This window comes from Erythrolamprus reginae, chromosome 1 (assembly GCF_031021105.1).
Source record: "Erythrolamprus reginae isolate rEryReg1 chromosome 1, rEryReg1.hap1, whole genome shotgun sequence".
In the NCBI taxonomy this organism is placed as follows: Eukaryota; Metazoa; Chordata; class Lepidosauria; order Squamata; family Dipsadidae; genus Erythrolamprus; species Erythrolamprus reginae.
This window is the reverse complement of record NC_091950.1, coordinates 390,801,248-390,822,631: the sequence shown is the minus strand read 5'-3', so window position 1 is coordinate 390,822,631 and position 21,384 is coordinate 390,801,248. Positions and strand designations below refer to the sequence as shown.

The 21,384-nt window shown below is 39.5% G+C and overlaps 1 protein-coding gene across 11 annotated transcripts in view; it reads left to right on the top strand.

Moving 5' to 3' along the window:
- PTK2B (protein tyrosine kinase 2 beta) overlaps positions 1 to 21,384 on the top strand; it is a 149,579-nt gene that overhangs the window by 116,120 nt on the left and 12,075 nt on the right. For 8 of the 11 annotated variants that reach the window (XM_070734887.1, XM_070734889.1, XM_070734888.1 and 5 more), the window contains exons 16-24: positions 1,263 to 1,347; positions 3,544 to 3,644; positions 4,223 to 4,338; positions 6,711 to 6,811; positions 11,818 to 11,907; positions 12,390 to 12,594; positions 13,489 to 13,597; positions 15,605 to 15,670; positions 17,379 to 17,504. In XM_070734887.1, the coding sequence (XP_070590988.1) occupies positions 1,263 to 1,347; positions 3,544 to 3,644; positions 4,223 to 4,338; positions 6,711 to 6,811; positions 11,818 to 11,907; positions 12,390 to 12,594; positions 13,489 to 13,597; positions 15,605 to 15,670; positions 17,379 to 17,504 (999 nt within the window). Of the gene's footprint in view, positions 1 to 1,262; positions 1,348 to 3,543; positions 3,645 to 4,222; positions 4,339 to 6,710; positions 6,812 to 11,817; positions 11,908 to 12,389; positions 12,595 to 13,488; positions 13,598 to 15,604; positions 15,671 to 17,378; positions 17,505 to 20,616; positions 20,797 to 21,384 lie in introns of those variants that run through there. The other 3 variants (XM_070734892.1, XM_070734891.1, XM_070734893.1) reach the window with 2 other exon arrangements.

Here is a 21,384-nt window from a genome sequence, read left to right as displayed (position 1 = left end):
AGACCTCATGATCCATCTAGTCTGCCCTTATACTATTTTCTGTATTTTATCTTACAATGGATATATGTTTATCCCAGGCATGTTTAAATTCAGTTACTGTGGATTTATCAACCACGTCTGCTGGAAGTTTGTTCCAAGGATCTACTACTCTTTCAGTAAAATAATATTTTCTCATGTTGCTTTTGATCTTTCCCCCAACTGTTAGGAGTGTTAGGAGCTGAAGCTTCTATTCTGGCACCATGGAACATATTTTTACAATCCGATCAATCAGATGTTTACAGAGGGGTTGTCCCTCTGACCTTCCAGCCAATAAGCTTAAAGCCCTGTTGGGAGAATTGGTGCTAGACTTATGATTGGGAGTCACCACAACATGAGGAATGGTATTAAGGTGTCACAGCATTAGAAAGGTTGAGAACCACTTACATACATGAACTCCAGCTTTTTGTGTTTTGTCTTAAAGAGCTGAGGTTAAGCAGACCAGCTTCCCTTCCACCACCTCCTCGTCCTCCTCCTCCTCCTCCTCTTAGAAACATAGAAACATAGAAGTCTGATGGCAGAAAAAGACCTCATGGTCCATCTAGTCTGCCCTTATACTATTTTCTGTATTTTATCTTAGGATGGATATATGTTTATCCCAGGCATGTTTAAATTCAGTTACTGTGGATTTATCTACCACGTCTGCTGGAAGTTTGTTCCAAGGATCTACTACTCTTTCAGTAAAATAATATTTTCTCACGTTGCTTTTGATCTTTCCCCCAACTAACTTCAGATCGTGTCCCCTTGTTCTTGTGTTCACTTTCCTATTAAAAACACTTCCCTCCTGGACCTTATTTAACCCTTTAACATATTTAAATGTTTCGATCATGTCCCCCCTTTTCCTTCTGTCCTCCAGACTATACAGATTGAGTTCATTAAGTCTTTCCTGATACGTTTTATGCTTAAGACCTTCCACCATTCTTGTAGCCCGTCTTTGGACCCGTTCAATTTTGTCAATATCTTTTTGTAGGTGAGGTCTCCAGAACTGAACACAGTACTCCAAATGTGGTCTCACCAGCGCTCTATTAAGGGGATCACAATCTCCCTCTTCCTGCTTGTTATACCTCTAGCTATGCAGCCATGCATCCTACTTGCTTTCCCTACCGCCTGACTGCACTGTTCACCCATTTTGAGACTGTCAGAAATCTTCTCTTCTCCTTCTTCTTCCTTTTCTTCTTCACCTTCCCCCTTCCCTTCTTAATATTGGGATCACTCTCTTCTTTCAGAGTGGAGAGCGGATTAGCGTTGCTGTGAAAACCTGCAAGAAAGATTGCACTGCTGAGAACAAGGAGAAGTTCATGAGTGAAGCAAGTACGTAGACTCCCTCTCTGTGAACATGTGAACTCACATGCCATTTCCTCCCACATCTGGTGCAGTGCCACCACTGCAAAGACTGAAGGGTGCATTGGCAGTAATTGTGGGGAGAGGCAGCTTCTCTGGATGTGATTTCTTCACGTTTTCTCAGGATGAGCTTTTAGGGTTGCCAGTTTTAAACATTTTGTTCTTTTTCCCATGCTGTCTCCAAGTTAATTGTCTGAGTGAGGAATGAATGTATCTTATGTTCAATGTACTTTCCTGTCAAAGCAACAAATGCTGTGCACCAAGCCTGCAATTCAGCTTGCAAAAAATAAAAAATAAAAAAATCAGAGGAGGCGGCACCACTGTTACAAGAGAAAACAAAGCAGTTATAGAGAAGATTCCCAGAAAAGTCCAGAGGAGGGGAAAGATACAAGAAAGAGTTATTCCTTAATTATACTAGGTATAAGTTGAGCTGGACAACTGTTTTGACAGGCTGTCAAGAGTCTGTTACAACACCCTACTGGTAATAAGGACCTTTCCATAAATCCAGCAATTCTTGTTTCCTGAACTTGCCAAGCTCTGCTTCCTTTTGTAATTGTCATGTTCCATCCTCTGCTTTCCTAAGCTCTGTTCCATCGCATCAAGTGAAGTTCTGTAGAACAGTTATATTTTCAAGTAAATGCTTAACTGGACCAAGTGCCCTTGACTTTTAAAAAAGCAAAAATAGGCTTTTCAAACTACACTGCTCAAAAAAATAGTGGAGAGTTGGGGGGGCGTGAAATGTTTACTTCTTCCTAGAGGGGGTGTAACAGAAATTAATTGAGAAACACTGTCCTAATTGAATTGAAAGGAGTTGGTGATCATATACACTGATACATAAAAATCAAATAAATAAATAAATATACACTGCTCAAAAAAATAAAGGGAATACTTAAACACAATATATCTGCAAGGAAATCAAACTTCTGTGACATCAAACTGCCCACTTAGGAAGCAACACTGATTGACAATCAATTTCACATGCTGCTGTGCGCATTCAACTTTGTACAGAACAAAGCATTCAGTGAGAATATTTCATTGATTCAGATTTAGGGTGTGTTATTTGAGTGTTCCCTTTATTTTTTTTTGAGCAGTATAAAATAAGAGAAAAATATTACCGGGCATCCTAAAAAATGCTATTAATTTAATTGATTGGTTATAGCAATGTCAACCAATATAAGGAAAGGAAAGAAGCTTGGCATTTCGTTAATGTGAAATATAAGATTTTGAAATCATTTTTAATTGGATAGAAGGGAGGAGAGCATTAATCATGCTGCAGAGCAGGTATGAAATTAAATAGATGGGATTTAAGGCTGTATAATTTGATTATATAAAATTTACTAATCCAAAACTATTTTATCGTAACAAAATTGAAGGTATATTGGTTTTTTGTATGTTATGATGCGGAGGAATTTTTTTTAAAAAATTACTTTGAAAAAAAATCATGCTGTAGAGCAGGCAGGGGTTCCTACTTACTACTGCTACCAGTGCGATGCACGCACAGTTCCGGATAACAGGTGGGGGCGCGCACATGTCCGGCGGGCACGCACGCACGTCCAAGAGAGATTGGGTTTCTGCACATGCACAGGAAGCAAAATCTCGCGAGAAGACATGCAGCTACATGCCCATGTGAGATTTTGGCAATTTTTTTGCTTCCGCGCATGTGCAGAAGCCAAAAATTACCAAAATCTCGCACATGCACATGTCCTCTCATGAGATTTTGCCACCCTGAGTCTTCGTAGAATGGCGGCATACAAATCTAAATAATAATGATAATAATAATAATAATTATTATTATTATTATTATTATTATTATTATTATTATTATTTAGATTTGTATGCCGCCATTCTATTATTATTATTATTATTATTATTATCATTATTATTATTATTATTATTATTATTATTATTATTATTATTATTATTATTCCTGCACATGCACAGAAGCCAAATCTCACTCATATGCACACGCATGCCCGCCGGTCACTCGGAGCTGTGCGCTACTGGTAGTCAGCATGGCACCTACCGGGTAGCAACCCATTACTGCTGTGAAGGCAACCTGATGATAACCCATCTCTAAGAATAAGATATCTTCGTTGGGGATCTCTGAAATCTGGATTGCAAAGGAAAATGGGCTGCATGTCAAGATTAACCCCAATGTACCTGCAGTGCTCATGAAAAAGATGGACCACCCCCACATTGTGAAACTGATTGGCATCACGGAGGAGGAGCCCACGTGGATTGTTATGGAACTCTACCCTTATGGAGAGGTGAGCTGATGGTACCCAAAACAACGGGAGTAGGGAAGTTGAATCTTTAAAAAAGCAAAACCCTAAGGAAGCAAAGAAGGAAGAAAATGGAAGGAGCCTCTTGACTCTGAGCTTCCTTAGAAAGAAAGATTTAGAAATACAGTGGTACCTCTACTTACGAACTTAATTCGTTCAGTGACCAGGTTCTTAAGTTGAAAAGTTTGTAAGAAGAAGCAATTTTTCCCATAGAAATCAATGTACAAGCAAATAGCACGTGTGATTGGGGAAACCACAGGGAGGATGGAGGCCCTGTTTCCTCCCAGGAGATTCCTAGAGAAGCCCCATGGAGGCTTCTCCCCTCCTTTTCCGGCTCTGTTTCCTCCCAGGAGATTCCTAAAGAGGCCCCACGGAGGCTTCTCCCTGCCTTTTCCTGTTACAGTTTCGGAGGCTCAGGTTTGTAAGTGGAAAATGGTTCTTGAGAGGAGGCAAAGAAATCTTGAACACCCGGTTCTTATCTAGAAAAGTTTGTAAGTAGAGGCGTTCTTAGGTAGAGGTACCACTGCAGATTCCTATCCAGATGCTTCATCTTCCTTTTGCAGCTGGGACACTACCTGGAGCAGAACAAGGCCAACCTGAAGGTGCAGGCGCTCATCCTGTATACCTTGCAGATTTGCAAAGCCATGGCTTACCTGGAGGCTATCAACTGTGTGCACAGGTACAAGGGCCTTTTATTGTAATGTAAAATAATAGATGGCATATAAAGATACATACATACATACTCAGATTACTCTGCGCATAGTTTTGCACCCACTCAATATATCCAGGGCTAAATGGAATCAAGCCTGGATGTTGTGAGATGTAGGACAGAATGGGCAACTTTTTGCCACTGCCTTCCTGTGGTTGGAATTGGTAAGGAAGGAGCTGCAATTCTGTACTTTTGGGGGGAGAAAGACATTCAATGGTAGAAGGGGTGGAATAAGCTTTCTTAAGGTCCCCATTTTACATTTTGAATCGCCCCCCCAAACTGAGAAAAACAGTGCAATTACTTGGTTCATCAGGTGTTCCAAAGAATTCATTGAATAACTTAAATTCCTAGAACAGGTGGCACGCGGAGCCATATCTGCTGGCACTCCGGCCGTTGCCCTAGCTCAGCTCCAACGTGCATGTGTGTGCCAGCCAGCTGACTTTTGGCTCACATGGAAGCTCTGGGAAGGCATTTTTGGCTTCCAGAGAGTCTCTGGGGGGATAGGGAAGGTGTTTCTATGATCCCCCAGCTCCAGGAAACTTTTGGAGCATGGGGAGGGCGAAACACCATCCTACTGGGTCCACCAGAAGTTGGGAAACAGGCCGTTTCTGGCCTCCAGGGGGCATCCGGGGGGCGGGAGAAGCTGTTTTCGCCCTTCCCAGGTATTGAATTATGGCTGTGGGCACGCTCGTACATGCGATAGTACACACACAAGTTCTTTCAGCAGCTAAGGAAAAATAAAGATTTGCTATCGCTGTCCTAGAAGGATTAAGAAACCTAGTTTGGCCCCTCTAGTTTACTCCAGATTCCTAAAACTCAAAAACTCCATCCTATCCATTATGTGAGGACTATGAGCATTGCAAATAAGGTACTGGAGTCCCATGTGGCTCACAAGCCATAGGTTGCCCGTTATTACTCTTTGCAATCACCAAGAAGAGATTCTCAGCTCTTGTACAATATACGAGGACATGGCAGTTGGCTTTTGGTGCTGAAAATGTTTGCGGAGCATATGGAATGCCTTTGGAGAATTGGTCTTTGCAGGAAGGGATGCTCCTTAATTGTTCTCCATTGGAATTGGAATGCAATGCTGTGTGCCAGATGGAGCAGAAACATACTGCAAGTAGAGCTAGAATATCACACATTGCAGTATATTCTGACCTTTTGCAAAAGAGCTTCGAGTTAATCTCAGGTGGCATCACCAGAAAGTGTTGAAAATTAAGGCTCTCAGGCAGCTCAAAGTCATTTATAAACACCTAATAAATTAGCATTATAGCCAAATCAATGCTGAAAGGCATCCTATCCAATATTTTCACAATGTTTGCTTTGTAAGATGCGGGGGTAAATTAGAGATAATTATTGAAGAATGGCCAAGCAAATGCAAAAAATAAATTTCAAAAATCATAAGGAGCAGTGAAATCCTTATTATAAAGAATAAATCTTAAATCTAAGTAAGTAGGAGACTTATTTAGTCTTCTCCATTGAGAGAAGTGATAGAATTATGTTCAATAGTTGGTAGGATATTTTGGGGCTTGATTTTAGTGTTGAATCTCATGATCCTTATAGTAGGGATCATTCTTCATACTCCGACCCTCAAAACGTCACTACAGAGCACTGCACACCAAGACAATTAGACATAAGAAGAGGTTTTTCCCCAAACACCGTCACTCTACTAAACAAATAATTCTCTGAACACTGTCAAACTTTTTATTAAGTCTGCACTTCTATTTCAACTAGTCTATTTTCTCATCATTCCTATCACCCTTTTCCTCCCACTTAGGACTCTATGACTGTAACTTGTTGCTTGTATCCTAAGATTTTTATTAATTCTGATTGTTTCTTCATTGCCTATGACAATCATGAAGTGATTGACCCCTATGACAATCATGAAGTGTTATACCACAAGATTCTTGACAAATCTATATTTTCTTTTAAGTACACTGAGAGCATATGCACCAAGACAGATTCCTTGTGTGTCCAGTCACACTTGGCCAATAAAGAATTCTATTCCATGCACAAACAACATTCTTTACACACACAGAAACACACCCCATTTTCAGCAATTGTGATGGCAGTCAGGGGTGAAACAAGTGAAGATTCATTTGCTGTTAATTTCTCCTGCTTTTTCACTGATCTTCTAATTAGAAGATTAGCACCGACATACTCAAATACCAAGCCTATCACTTTTATGTTACACTGCAGTGCAAAAAATGAAAATATGGCCAGGTCAATGATCACTGACTTAGAATCTCTTGAACTCATGTTTTTGCTCATATTTCCTGTTATACATGTAGCTATTCAAATCTTCACGGGAGAGAATAACTGGCTCATTTTATTATCTACAGGGATATTGCAGTCCGTAATGTGCTGGTGGCTTCACCTGAGTGTGTCAAACTAGGAGATTTTGGACTTTCCAGATACATTGAGGATGACGAATATTATAAAGGTATGGAAAGGAGTTAGGAAAAACCCAAACTTTGAGGGTAAATATTATATGCATTAAAAACATTTTTTAAAAAATTTGGCTGTTATTGCACTTGCACAATTAGCTTCTCGGTAGAATATAGAAAATAATTCAAATGTGTGTGTCTCTCTCTTTTCTACATCTCCACTGGCCCAGGCTCTTAGGTAGCTGAGTTGAAAAAAAGTATGGAAGTATATCTTATTCTGATCTATGCCCATCATAAAGATTTGATTAAGATCTTGAGGAATTATTGTCAGTAGTGATGGGCGAACCCAACGGTGTTTGGGTTCGGCAAGTTCGGATGAACTTTATACAAAATTCGGCCGAACCCGAACTCGAACCCGAACGGGGAATCCCTCCCACGAAGAGATTCCGGGGACAGAGCTTTGACGTCACCAGCAGGTTGCTAAGGACGCCAAGGTGATCACTTCCTGGATTCCATGTTTATTTTTACGTGAAAGGACCGCCCTTTGCTTGCAGTGCCACTGCAGTGTCCTTTTTCGTAAAAATAACAATGTTTATTTTTACATGAAGACCTCCCTTTGAAGGAGCTGGGGAATCCCTCTCACGAAGAGATTCCGGGGGCGGAGCTTTGATGTCACCGGCAGGTTCCATGGAATCCAGGAAGTGATCCCCTTGGCGTCCTTAGCAACCTGTTGGTGACATCAAAGCTCCGAACGCCAAACACGACCCCAAATTTTGCCCAAAGTTTGAAAAAAAAATTGGGTTCATGTTCGGCATACCGAACACCACAAAATTCGGTACGGATCCGAATTGTGCGGGTTAGGTTTGCCCATCACTAATTGTCAGTCAAAAGCAGGGGTGGGCAGCTAGCCAGAACTTTACATGTAGTTATCCATTATGTGAGGACTATGAGCATTGCAAATAAGGTACTAGAGTCCCATGTGGCTCACAAGCCATAGGTTGCCCATTATTACTCTTTGCAATCACCAAGAAGAGATTCTCAGCCCTTGTACTTGAGCTCATCTCTGCAGCTCTGGAGGTACTGTGAGTTCAAGCAGAATTACACTTCTGCGCCTGTGCAAGTAGCAAAATTGTGCACAGAGACACAGGTGCACCCAGTTCCGCTGAGGTTTTCTGCTTCTGCGAAGGCCCTCCCAGTTCTGTGACTAGAAGACCTCCAAGGTCCCTTGCAGCTCTATTCTATTCTACTCTAATGTTCCTCTGATGACAAAAGCGTCAAACAAAATAAAAGGCTCCCACTTGGCCTTGTCTGTCAATCTCTTGTCACTTCTCCTATTCATCCAGTCATTGAGTTCTTGGGAGCTAGCTTCTCTATGTATTCCCTGAAGCTGCCTTAGCTACCTTAGCTAGATCAGCAACAAGCAATGGGAATTCACATACAATGTGCAGGCAGCAGCATTGTTCAAGAAACAACAGCAATCTGGAAAAAGGCAATAAGATAGAGTCTGTTTCCCTCCCACTTTCCCCTTCCTCCTCCTCTTTTGTTTCTTCTCTCTGCTCAATTAAACTCCAGTTTCAAAGTCTTGTTTACTTTTAAACACCACTGAGAGAGAGAGGAAAAAAAACATCTATATGTAACTGAGTCAATTTGCATGTGAGTGGGAGAAGCTGGGTAGGCCAACAATGACTGTTGAGTAGTTGAAATCCCACTCTCTGACACAAAAACTGGAAATAGCAACTGTCTTGAGCTGAAGAATCTTTCTTTTGCTTCTGATCTTTCGCTGTCAGTCATAGAATCACAGAATCAAAGAGTTGGAAGGGGCCTCCAGGGTCATCGGGTCCAACCCCCTGCTCAATGCAAAATTCATTAAACCATCTCAGAAAGATGACTGTCCAATCTCTGTTTGAAGACCTCCAGTGAAGACAAGAGTTACAACTGTTCCACCCTTACTGTTAGAAAGTTTTTTTCTGATATCTAATCTAAATCTACTCCCTTGCAGTTTCATTCTATTGTTTCTACTCCTTCCATGTGCTAATGAGAACAATGCTGATCCCTCTGCTCTGTGACAGCCCTTCAGACCTAACTTTGTAGACAATTATCAAGTCTCCTCTCAATCTTCTCCTCTGCAGACTAAGCATCCCTAGATCCTTTAACCGTTCCTCATAGGACACTCACCATCCTTGTAACTTTTCTTTGAGCTTGCTCTAGTTTGTCAATGAACTGAATTTCAAGTGTGGTCATACCAAAGTACTGTAGAGAGAAATAATTACTTCACATGAGCAAGATTCTATGCTCCTCTTGATGCATCCCAGGATTGTGTTTGCCTTTTTTGCAGCTCCTTCACACTGTCAACTCATGTTTAATCTGTGATCTACCAATACACCCAGGTCCTTTTCCCCTGTGCTGCTGCTCAGCCATATTTCTCCCATTCTATATGTGCTGTTTTCATTATTTTTGCCCAGATGTAGGATCTTGCATTTCTCTCTGTTAAATACCATTCTGTTAGTTTCGGCCCATTGTTCAAGCTTGTCTAGATCTTTTTGAATCCTACCTCTATCTTGTTTAGTATTAGCAACACAGCCTAGCTTTGTGCCTTCAGAAAATTTGATAAGTTTTCCTTCAATGCCTGCATCTAGATCATTTATAAATATGTTAAATAGCACTGGGCCTAGGACAGACCCTTGTGGTACTCCACTTGAAACATTCTTCCAAGTGGATGTGCAACCATTTATTACCACTCTTTGAGTACAATCACTAAGCCAGTTTTGAATCCAGCTAACTGTTCTTTTTTCAATCCCATACTTGACCATTTTTTCAATAAGGATGGAATGAGATACTTTGTCAAATGCTCTACTGAATGAGATACTTTGTCAAATGCTTTACTAAAGCCTTTATGCCCAAGCTTTTACTGCTTCTCTTTATATGTACTGCTAGTGAATTGTGAGGAAAAGAAGAAACATTGAAATGCATTTCTTTCTTTCTTTTTAATAATATTTTTATTGGTTTTTTCAAAGTAACAAACACAACAAACAAAACATATAACACTTAATGGAGCTACAGTCGCTCCACTCAAAACAGAAGTCTTCATATAAAAGTAAAAAGTTTATCTGTAAAATACATATTATTATATAGAGTAAAAATTTCAATCTTAATATAAATCTAAATCTGTATCAAAATTTATAAAGATATATATGAAAAAGAAAAAGGTTTTATGAAAAAACAAAGAGAAAAAAGTGAAAAAAAGAGATGAAAGAAATTTATATTTGTACTAATAATTACCATCTTATGCAATTCTAATACTAAATTCAAATATGCAAAATAATATAGCAACACGCTTATCTCTTATTCCTTGTTTCCCACCAAATATATACTTTCTGCCAGATATCATAAAATTCTGATTCTTCTTGATTATTTAACCGTCTCGTCATCATATCTAATTCGGCACAGTCTAAAATCTTCTTAAGAATATCTGTTTCTTTTGGAATCTCACTATCTTTCCATTTTTGTGCAAAAACTAACCTAGCTGCTACTAATATATGAGCTATTAAATAATATATATCTTGTGGTACTCCACTTGAAACATTCTTCCAATTGGATGTGCAACCATTTATTACCACTCTTTGAGTACGATCACTAAACCAGTTTTGAATCCATCTAACTGTTCTTTTTTCAATCCCATACTTCACCATTTTTTCAATAAGGATGGAATGAGATACTTTGTCAAATGCTCTACTGAATGAAATACTTTGTCAAATGCTTTACTGAAGCCTTTATGCCCAAGCTTTTTACTGCTTCTCTTTATATGTACTGCTAGTGAATTGTGAGGAAGAGAAGAAACATTGAAATGCATTTCTACTGCATTTCAATGTTTCTTCTCTTCACAATTTACTAGCAGTACATATAAAGAGAAGCAGTAAAAAGCTTGGGCATAAAGGCTCTTGTATAAGTGCATTGGAATATAACTTTTATGAAATATGTTTTAGTTCAGTCCTCAGCATTTCCAGATAAAAATATTGGAGAAAGCAAGGTTGGAAATAATTCCCTAAAACAAATCCATAGCCTATTGATTAGATGAAAGACAGCATCTGATTTAGAAGATGGAAGTTTTACATACTTATAAATTTGGATATTTATTTATTTATTACTTAGATTTGTATGCCGCCCCTCTCCGAGGTCACATCGTTCACATTTCATTTTGTCTCTCCTTTAGCATCCTTTCTTTAATGATTCTAGTCCAGCATTTTTTCCATAATAGTAATGTAACTCTTATCCCACTGCGAATTGTTCCATGACCAGTTGCCCATGGTGAATTGTTCGGCAGCAAGTTTTCCTGTGGCAAGTTGGCCATGGTGAATTGGCCACAGCAAGTTATCATAGAACCCTATCCACAGCTCAGAGTATTTTCTGTAATGCAGGCATACTGCAATACCTAATAACTTCATTCAGCCCTTGACCAGCTTGAAGGCAGCAATAGTAAGCACTGGCTAATTTCTGTAAGTTTTACACTTAAAAATATAGATGTGCCCATGCTTGAGATGCTGTAAACTTCAACATGGTCAGAAAAGGATAGAGACAATTTAGGGCCCTGATAATGTTACCTAGTTGGGTAATGAAATTTGTGGGAGAAAACAATCAAGCTCAGAGAGCAAAAAAGAACCCACAAAGCCAATTTGGATGTAACAACAACAACAACAGAGTTGGAAAGGATCTTGGAGGTCTTCTAGTCCAACCCCTGCTTAGGCAGGAAACCCTACACTACTTCAGACAGATGGTTATCCAACATCTTCTAAAACTTCCAGTGTTGGAGCATTCGCAACTTCTGGAGGCAAGCTGTTCCACTGATTAATTGTTCTGTCGGGAAATTTCTCTTAGTTCAAAGTTACTTCTCTCTTTGTTTAGTTTCCACCCTTTGTATTCCAATTTTGTTTAAACTTGTGTTATAAGATTTGGAAAATGAATGGTTTACCTGTCTGGAAACTCTTTCTGGGTCACAAAACTGAGAAAATATTTCTAGTTATAAAGTTAATACATTTCACTCTAATTTCTTCTTCCTACAACTCAGCATCAGTGACTCGCCTACCCATCAAGTGGATGGCTCCAGAGTCGATCAACTTCCGCCGTTTCACCTCTGCCAGTGATGTTTGGATGTTTGGTGAGTAGCACGTCAGACAGGAACAGCCATGTCTATATCCTTCAGATGAAGAATTTATCTGTACCTACATGCCAACAAGAAATTGTTGGCATGAAGAGAGCCGGGGTGGCGCAGTGGTTAGAGTGCAGCACTGCAGACTACTTCAGCTAACTGCTAGCTGTAGTTCAGCAGTTCAAATCTCACCACCAACCTTCCATCCTTCTGAGGTGGGTAAAATGAGGACCCAGATTGTTGGAGGCAAATTGCTGGTTCTGTAAACTGCTTATGGAGGGCTGTAAAAGCACTATATAAGTCTAAATGAGAAATTGTTTAATATGCCACTTCTTCAAGTTCTGTCACCTTTCCTGGACTTTTTTTTCAAAACTAGTGGCATTGTTTAAACATCCAAGTCCACCCTCTAAATTGGTGGTTGGGAAATGGACTCTTATCAGCAAACACTGCCAGTTTATCCCAATTTCTAAAACATTTCCTTTTGTGCACAGCTGTTTGCATGTGGGAGATCCTGAGCTATGGCAAGCAGCCTTTCTTCTGGTTGGAGAACAAAGACGTCATTGCGGTGCTGGAGAAAGGAGACCGTCTCCCCAAGCCAGATGCCTGTCCACCTATCCTGTATGCTCTGATGACCCGCTGTTGGGACTATGACCCCAATGACAGGCCTAAGTTCAAAGAGTTGGTCTGTAGTTTAAGGTAAGTGATAACTTCCAGCTTTGTCTTCCAAAAAAAACCCCAAACCCCTGCACAAAAAAAGTAATGTTCTGCAACCTGAATAGGTTATATAAACCAATCTTCAGAATTTTTCTTATTGGGTAAAATGTATTCTGGTTTCGTTTGTCAATAAGTGTCAGCATTCCAAATAACATCAGAGAAATAAATCAGAGTCCATACCTTGCCCTTCTTCCAAGTTCCAATTTATTAACAGAACCATGCTGGTTACAAACTGTTGGCCACCCGATATTAACTTTTCCTACAGTTCTACACCCAAGTTAAGGTTCATCCCTTGTCCCCACTCCCACAAGTTCATCACATGGACCACTCCAGTTCTCTCGAAACATCCACGATCCTCCCCTGTATGTCCAGCTAGTGCTAAACAAAGAATGACCTTGAATCTTCTGGAAATAATTTGTTGTGGCTAGTATTTTTCCCTTCATGCGACCACCCCTCCCCAATACCCACAGTACTTTTCTACTTGTGGCAGGCCAAAGTCTCTAACACAAAACAATGTCTTCGTCCTGACAGTATGTAAATACTGTAAACTTGTTGTGACATTAAATTTCATACCCAAAATCGTCCACACAATAACAAAAATACTCCAAACCGTTGTGAGATTTCAATTCACTGAATCTTAAATGCTGCAGGGATTTGGAGCAGGAGGACAATTATATTGGATTCAATATCCCATCAGTCCCAGCTAGCTTGATTGATAGACCAAAAAAAAAGGTGTTCTAAGCCCTTTGCATAAATTAGATGGTACGTAAAATATTTACAAACCGCAGAGAAAGAAAAGCCCTACAGAGCACTCTATAGGCAGCAGATGGAGCTCATGGATAAGCTAAATGGTGCTTTTCCCTTTCTGAATTTCAGTGACATTTACCAGATGGAGAAGGAAATTGCACGGGAACAAGAGAAAAACAATCGCCGACGCCCCCCCAAAATTATGGAGCCTACCTCTTTCCAAGAGCCCCCTCCAAAGGTGAGAAGATTTTGCTGGAAGTGCTCAGCAGATATGGACATATATTTTTTAGCTTGGATGTGAAAAAGATGTGGCACCCACCATTGGTTTTGGGAAGAATCATACAGGTTTTGTCATTTCCATCCTAAGTTCCTTGCTTTAACACTGTAGGTGCCATTTCTGTGATTCTTCAGGATTCACCCTTTTTAAAAAGCAAAGGTAATATATATATATTTCACTCCTGAGCTGATCTTCAAGCTTTTTTTGTTGATTATCAGCCACAATCAGTTCAATAACAAAATGAATAAAAATCAATTCTTCTTAAAATGCCAGCAGTTCGATATTAACATTTGCAGAGAATGTACACCCAATTACATCAGTTACTAATCCACCAACAACTCTTGAGTTCTGAATAATTTTATTTTCGGCTTCTGATCATCATGATCTGTCCTCCCAGGCAATATTTTTAAAATGTTTTTGCTGTTGTTATATGCAGTGGAATAATTGAAAGGGAAAATAAAACCCACGACTGATAATAAAGCAAATTACATTTTCTGTGTCATCCAGTAAAAATTGTGAAAATTTACTGACTACAATTTTGTAAGAAGATGGAAGACAATAAAAGGACACTAACTTAGACATATGTGTGGTGGGTGGGAGTCTGTTTGGATAAAAGCTCCTGATTCTGATAGTCAGAAAGTCATTGTCCACATGTTATTATTCTCTCAAATACAGTGATACCTCTAGCTAAGAACGCCTCTACTTATGAACTTTTCTAGATAAGAACCGCGTGATCAAGGGTTTTTTGCCTCTTCTCAAGAACCATTTTCCACTTACAAACCCGAGCATCCGAAACTGTAACCAGAAAAGGCAGGGAGAAGCCTCCGTGGGGCCTCTCTAGAAATCTCCTGGGAGGAAACAGGGCCAGAATAGGCAGGGAGAATCCTCTGTGGGGCCTCTTTAGGAATCTCCTGGGAGGAAACAGAGCCTCCACCCTCCCTGTGGTTTCCCCAATCGCGTGCATTATTTGCTTTTACATTGATTCCTATTGGAAAAATTGCTTCTTCTTACAAACTTTTCTACTTAAGAACCTGGTCATGGAACAAATTAAGTTCCTAAGTAGAGGTACCACTGTATCTTCATGGTAATAAAACAAGAAGAAAGAAGCATTTGGACATTACAAAAATTTAGGCATGAAAGCCAATAGTTCTGGATACATTATAAGCAACACATACTTCATCGGAAGGTATATTTGAGCTGCATTATGTCAAAAGACATTTCTCAATGTCAATAGAAGGCAGTTGGTTAAAATTTCTGCAGGAATAAAACCCTAGCTCCATTTCTTTTATTTCCTCTTCCTTCTTCTTTGACCATCTGGGATGGGCATAAAATTATGCGATTGACATAACTAACACCTTCATTCTTAATTCAACATGCCTGTTTTAAAAAGATTTTTAAGCATTCAGATTTGTCTTATTCCTGGCAATTGCAAGGACTAGTCGCTTCTTCCTAGAGCTAGGAGAATGTGAATAGACAAGGTCACTCAGCTGGTTTTGTGCCTAAGGCAGGACTAGAACTCACAAACTCCTGATTTCTAGCCTGATGCCTTAAACTGGGTTTTCATTAAGGGCTTAGATAATTAATATTATTATTATTGGGAGTGGTCATTTTTGTTTCATGGATTTAATGGAAATGTATTAGTTCTTATGCTCCAGAAATCAGGGGCACTCCATCATTGGATTTTTTAAAGAAGTGTCAATCACTTATCTGAAATGGTATAGGTTGACCTGCTTGAGCAGGGGGCTGGACTAGAAGACCTCCAGGGTCCCTACCAGTTCATTCTATTCTATATATTTCTGCAGTGTGAATGAAGTATATGTTTGTGCGTATTTACAAATATTTATAGATTTGCTATTTAAAAAGTTAAGACATCAAAAGAAGTAAATGTAGCAATTATTTCCAGATATGTGAGTCTATACTTCTCTGTTAGTAGCCTTGCTATTTAGTTGTTTTTCTTATCCCTCTCAGCCCAGCAGACCAAAGTACAAACCACCCCCTCAGACCAATTTACTGGCCCCTAAACTACAGTTCCAGGTAAGATCCAAGAGATTTCCGAATCCTAGTTTTGTTTTGTTCGTGCTTTCAGAACTAAAGCATCTCTTTTTCAGTTGGCTTTTTCTTGGCTTATGTTTCTTCATTTCTTCTGAGTTGTTGATAAGCATCACTTTTCTTTCCCTCATTCCCATTCCCTGTTGGATATGCAGTAGCTGCTTGATGCTTTCCTCCAGAGGTGATTTCAGATGGATAGCATCCCCTACAACATTTGATTAAGAAATATTATATTTATTCTGTCCTCTTTGCTTAAATGTTTTGCTGAAATGCGAGTAGAGGAGAGACAATTATGTGTAGGTCCTCTGTAAGCTCTTGTCAAGGGGGTAGGCAAGGGTTCGGATTAGGCTCCTTTCTAGATGTGTGACATGGTTATAGCAACCATCTTAACTTTTTTTACCATTCAGCATGAGAGCATCATTTCAAAATAAAAGCAGAGTCTTGTAACTCTCCAGATTTCTAAGCCAAGTAATCAAGGTTGTCAGTGTTTCTAAGAACCCTGACAAACCTGATCTTTCAGTGTTTGAATATAAACCTTCAACACCTTCACCTGCAATTGCATCTCAGTTTTAATTTAATTTAAAAGAACATTGACTGATCTCACCACTTTATTCTATTGCATTTGGCTTGTTTACCTGACATTTACTTTTGAAAGGAGTGCTTAGATTTCTGGAAATATATCACTTTGCTCAAGATGCACTTGTAAAAATCTAATCAGAATGCTGTTTTATTGTATTATTGTGGTCCTCTATTAAAACTTACGGGCTAGTTATGCCAATTTTTAAAGTTAATTTATTCCATTTGTGTCTCCATTTCCATTTCTGTAATCACACACTATCCGCCCATTTATTAATTTGTGTGTTTATATTCAAAAGCATGCAAAGTCAAGTAGATAAATAGTACCACTTCTGTGGTAAGGTAACAGCAAAAGTGTCTTTGGAGAATGCAGACTCCCTCAGCTAGGAAATGGATATGAACATCACCCCCCAGAAGTCCCCAGAAGTCTTTTTTGTTTTGTTTGTGAAGAGATTTCAAACATGGACATCCTTAAACCTTCTGGTATTCGCTAATATTTTCTTTTCACCATGAACTATCCTGTACTTGGGAATCTAAATTTTAAACATTTAAAACATAGAAACATAGAAGACTGACGGCAGAAAAAGATCTCATGATCCATCTAGTCTGCCCTTATACTATTTTCTGTATTTTATCTTAGGATGGATATATGTTTATCCCAGGCATGTTTAAGTTCAGTTACTGTGGATTTATCTACCACGTCTGCTGGAAGTTTGTTCCAAGGATCTACTACTCTTTCAGTAAAATAATATTTTCTCATGTTGCTTTTGATCTTTCCCCCAACTAAAATGTCAATATATGTGAAATTTTAAAAGAGGTTTCACAATTGAAAGGAACTGGTGGCAAATTAAAAATTAAGGCGACTTCCCTTTTCTGAGGTAAAATAAAGGCATCAGACCTAATTTCTGGTGCTTCTTAACATGGGTTCTAAAATATGTTCTGAAAATCTTAAAAAAAGCTTCTCTGGCAAAAAATATCTAGTACTGCTCGCTAAATTATGGAACAATGTCTTATATGTGTGTGTTTCTGGAGTGCTTTCTCTGCTCCTTTTGTGTGCCTACTGCTTATGCTGTGTCTATTGTTTTGTGCCCGCTGCCTTTTCCTTCCACCTTTCCAGGTGCCCGAGGGTCTGTGTGCCAGCTCACCAACGCTCACCAGCCCCATCGAGTACCCATCACCTGTCAACTCTCTGCATACCCCACCTCTCAACAGACACAATGTCTTCAAGCGCCACAGCATGAGGGTAAGACAACGCAGGCCAGCTGGTCTGAGACTAAGCATGAAAACAAATGCAAAATGGCGCCTTCACGGCTACAAAGGTGGTAGGAAGGAAAGAGATTGGTGTGAGTGAGTGAGTGAGTGAGTGAGTGAGTGAGTGAGTGAGTGAGTGAGTGAGTGAGTGAAAAGCCTTGGCTGATATTAGTAGGTTGTTGTGAGACTACAAGAGTAGCAATCTCCCATACACTATACGTTTTATGTTTCCTTCAATAAATTTTCAAGAGAGTTCGCTTCAAGTTAGTAATTTTCAACCTGATAAAATTGATGAGCAATGTCAGTACAGTAATGAAAAGGAACTGGAATAAGAGAAAAGATGGGGTTTTGTATTGATGAACTGAGAAGAGATATCCCCAATTATTCTATTTATTTGATTTATATCCTGCCTTTCACTCAGAAGCTTAAAGTGATATGAGTAGCAGCCCCCCTTCTATTTTTCCTCACAGCAACAATATTGTGAAGTAAGTAGGACTGAAAGTAACTAAGTGAATTTCTGTGGCTGAAGATGGACCCATTTTTGGAGATGGATCCCAAAATACTTTAATTGCCCTCCAGAAGTGCTTGGATCATGGCTCAGTGGGAGAAGGCAAGGTGTCATTTTAGAATCTCACACGCACCTGATTTATTTATATTTATATATTAGATTTCTGAAGACCACCCAATTTCAAAAAAAATATTCCCTTAGTCCTCTCCATCTTAGTCTTGGGCTCCCCTTCTAACTGATCTACTTTAGAGAGTTATTGTAAGTCAAGATTACAATACAGTGCCAATGACATCCCAGGTACTCTGAAGATAGGATTATAATTCATATTTTGCCTTCAAAGTGAAAACAGTGCACAAGGAAGCAAATTAATGTGTTCCTTGGCTTCCTGATTGGCTATTAACTTTGCTACCCTGTCCATCAGGTTCCACCATAGAATGATTCAGAACTTTTTCTCATGACTGAAATAAATTGCTGTCCACCAGCCTTTAAGCCAGCAGAAAGCTACAATGGCATGAAAATTTCTTCTCCCACTGTAGGTCCTTGGCCCACCTCACACACAGTTGTGGCAAATGATGTTAATGTTACTTACAGTGTAGAGAGCATATTGATAAGAGAGACTGATGTATCCCCCTGACTTCCCTTTCCATACAAATCACTAGCCAAGATGAAAAACATGCACTGATCATTCATCTCAATGAGGTGGATTTAGCCATCTGCTCCTCTCCCCCAAGTTCACCATGCAACCATTCTACCACTATCACTATACCAGCAGCCTAAAGAGGAAAACCATTAATACCAGGAAAATTAAGGGGAGCTTTAAGTTGCCTTTATGGATTAAAGGTGAGATCAAGCCAACATCATGAGAAATGGCCCTAGTTTCAGACCGTAGTCTGCTGGTTTTCTCTGGAAACTAATCTCTTAAGCCCTGTGGTTTTCACATGTAAACCTTGAGTGTCAAGTTCTGAAGCTCTAAGACCTAACAACATGTCCTTCAGATGAATTATTTTAACATGCACTACTCTACACCAGCGTGTAACCACAGATATAGATGTGCTCATCCATTCCTGAATTTAAAAAATAGTAATTAATCCTGAGATTGGGTTATGAAGTGAATTTTGTGACTAAGATAACAAAAACACAGCTCGAGTTTTCACATGCTCAACTCAAGTAGAATGAATCTCCATTTGCTGTTGATGGGTTGTCAATTTTCAAAATTCCCAGACATTGTATGAAAGTCGTCAGATGCATTGGGTGCCAGTGTAATATAGTGGTTATGTGTTGGGTTTGGGCAAGGCAACACAAGTTTAAGTCCCATTTCAGTAGAAATTTCACTGATGAATTATTCTCAGCCCAGTGTACTTCAGCAGGTCATTGTTTAGGAGTTTTTCTCCTATATAAGCCCTCTTTGGGGAAAAAAACAGCAAAAGATATATTAGTACAATCAATACTTTCATAAATAAGATGCATGTAGGCTTTCTTCTAGCATGCAAGCATTCGGCTACAGATAGATGTGGAAGTCTGAGAACAGATTTTGTCATTATCATGATTTCCTCACCAAGACACACCAGTTGTTAAGTGAAAAACTACAAAACCCCTGCCTTCTCTCTTTAATGGAGAACCCTATAAAGGGCTCTGAAGTAGCTTTCCTATTTCCCTTGTCACATTGACAAAAATGTCAGTCTGTTCCTAAGTTCCTAATATATGTTGCTAGGCAACAAGCAGCCTGGCTCACTCCATAAAGGATGACTAGATATGAGTTCAGGAGACCAGTTGGTTCCATTTTCATGCATATTGCTAGGTGATACCATTCATTCACCCAAGGTCTAGATGAGGTTTTCTAGCAACAAATGGCCAGAATATATATATAATGTGGTGAGTGAGGTGGACCAGAACATAAGCCTTTGTGGGGCCGAAATATACAATCAGAACCAGGCCTTCATCTTTTAGAGATACAAATCAATACTTGTATGTGAGAAGCTATGCCCCAGAAGGCGGACTTTATCTTGCTTTGTTTTATAGCTATTATTGTTCTTTATGCTACTCTTTTTACTGCTTATGCAAATGTTCTTGCCTAATTTGCTTACATGTTTTTTTATCGATTAATCCTGCCTAGCCTGCTTTCGTGACAGTCCTAGCTGCTGAGGAACGTTCTAGAAAGTTCTTTTGCCTTAGAGGGGGGAGAGGAATGGTTGTGCTTGAAATTGCTATTTGTTTGCCTGTAATGTTGACCCATATAATAAGAAGTTTTACATAGCCAAGATCTTCCTATGTTCAGGAAACAAACAATAATAAAAACATGTTGAGTCAAGAGGAGTCCTGTTGAGTGAATTCATGCTAACCAAGTATAATCTTTTTCCTTTTTTCCTCTCTACTCCTTCACTTAGTTCTGAGCTGATCTCTACTCCTTCACTTACCGGTACTTCTCTGGTTCTTTGAGACTTTCGTAGAAAAAGTTCAAGGAATCCAAGAACCTTCAGCCCGGGTTTCATTTAAGAAGTAAAGAAAAAAATGGGGCGTGCCCATAACAAGAAAAGTGATACAACCAAACACAGGAACGAACATAATAATTTGAGGAATTGTTCTTGGTGTATTTCAGATTTCTTTGTTGGGCGAAATGGTTCAGCAATTAAATAGATCTAGAGCTGCATATTGGAACATCTTTCCTCTGCAAATGGAATGACAGACGCTTTTAATCTGCTTTACTGTTAGCAGTTTCCGCTGACAAACATATTTGAAGTACATTGGAATTATTTATTGAAGTACTGTTGAAGCCAATTGGCTCTGCTATTTATTTTGCCAAAGGAAAGAGCTACAGAATGCTCATAAAAGGTTATACTCCATTTTTTTGTTTTGGTATGGTTCCAGAATTTCTTTGGATTTTAGACTAATTAAACTTTCAGTGTATCCTTTCAATCCCACCCTCCACCCCCCAACTCTCCCTTTTTTCTTAAACTCCGAAAGTCATATCATATCTTAAGCTTAGCCATGTTATGGGCCCTGTAAAAGCTACTCTGCAACTCTCCTCCCCCTTCATATCAACACTCAACAGATGACTGTCTAGAACTGAAAAGGTGGGGAGAGCCGGTATCAACGGCAGCATGAGGCTTTGCCCACCCACCCAGACATCACCATTTGTGTTATTTTACCCTCTGTACATGCCCAGAATGCTTTGCGCATGTGCAGAGGGTAAAAGAACCCAAATGGTGGTGTCTGGGCAGGTGGGCGAAGCCTTGCAATGCCATCGCTACTGGCTCTCCGACCACTGGTAGGCACGCCTGGACCAGAAGCATTTCACCCCTGCCCTCATCCCTCTGAGGGCCAAAACCTCTCCAGTGAGATACCCACCTCTGAGCTGCAAAAATAT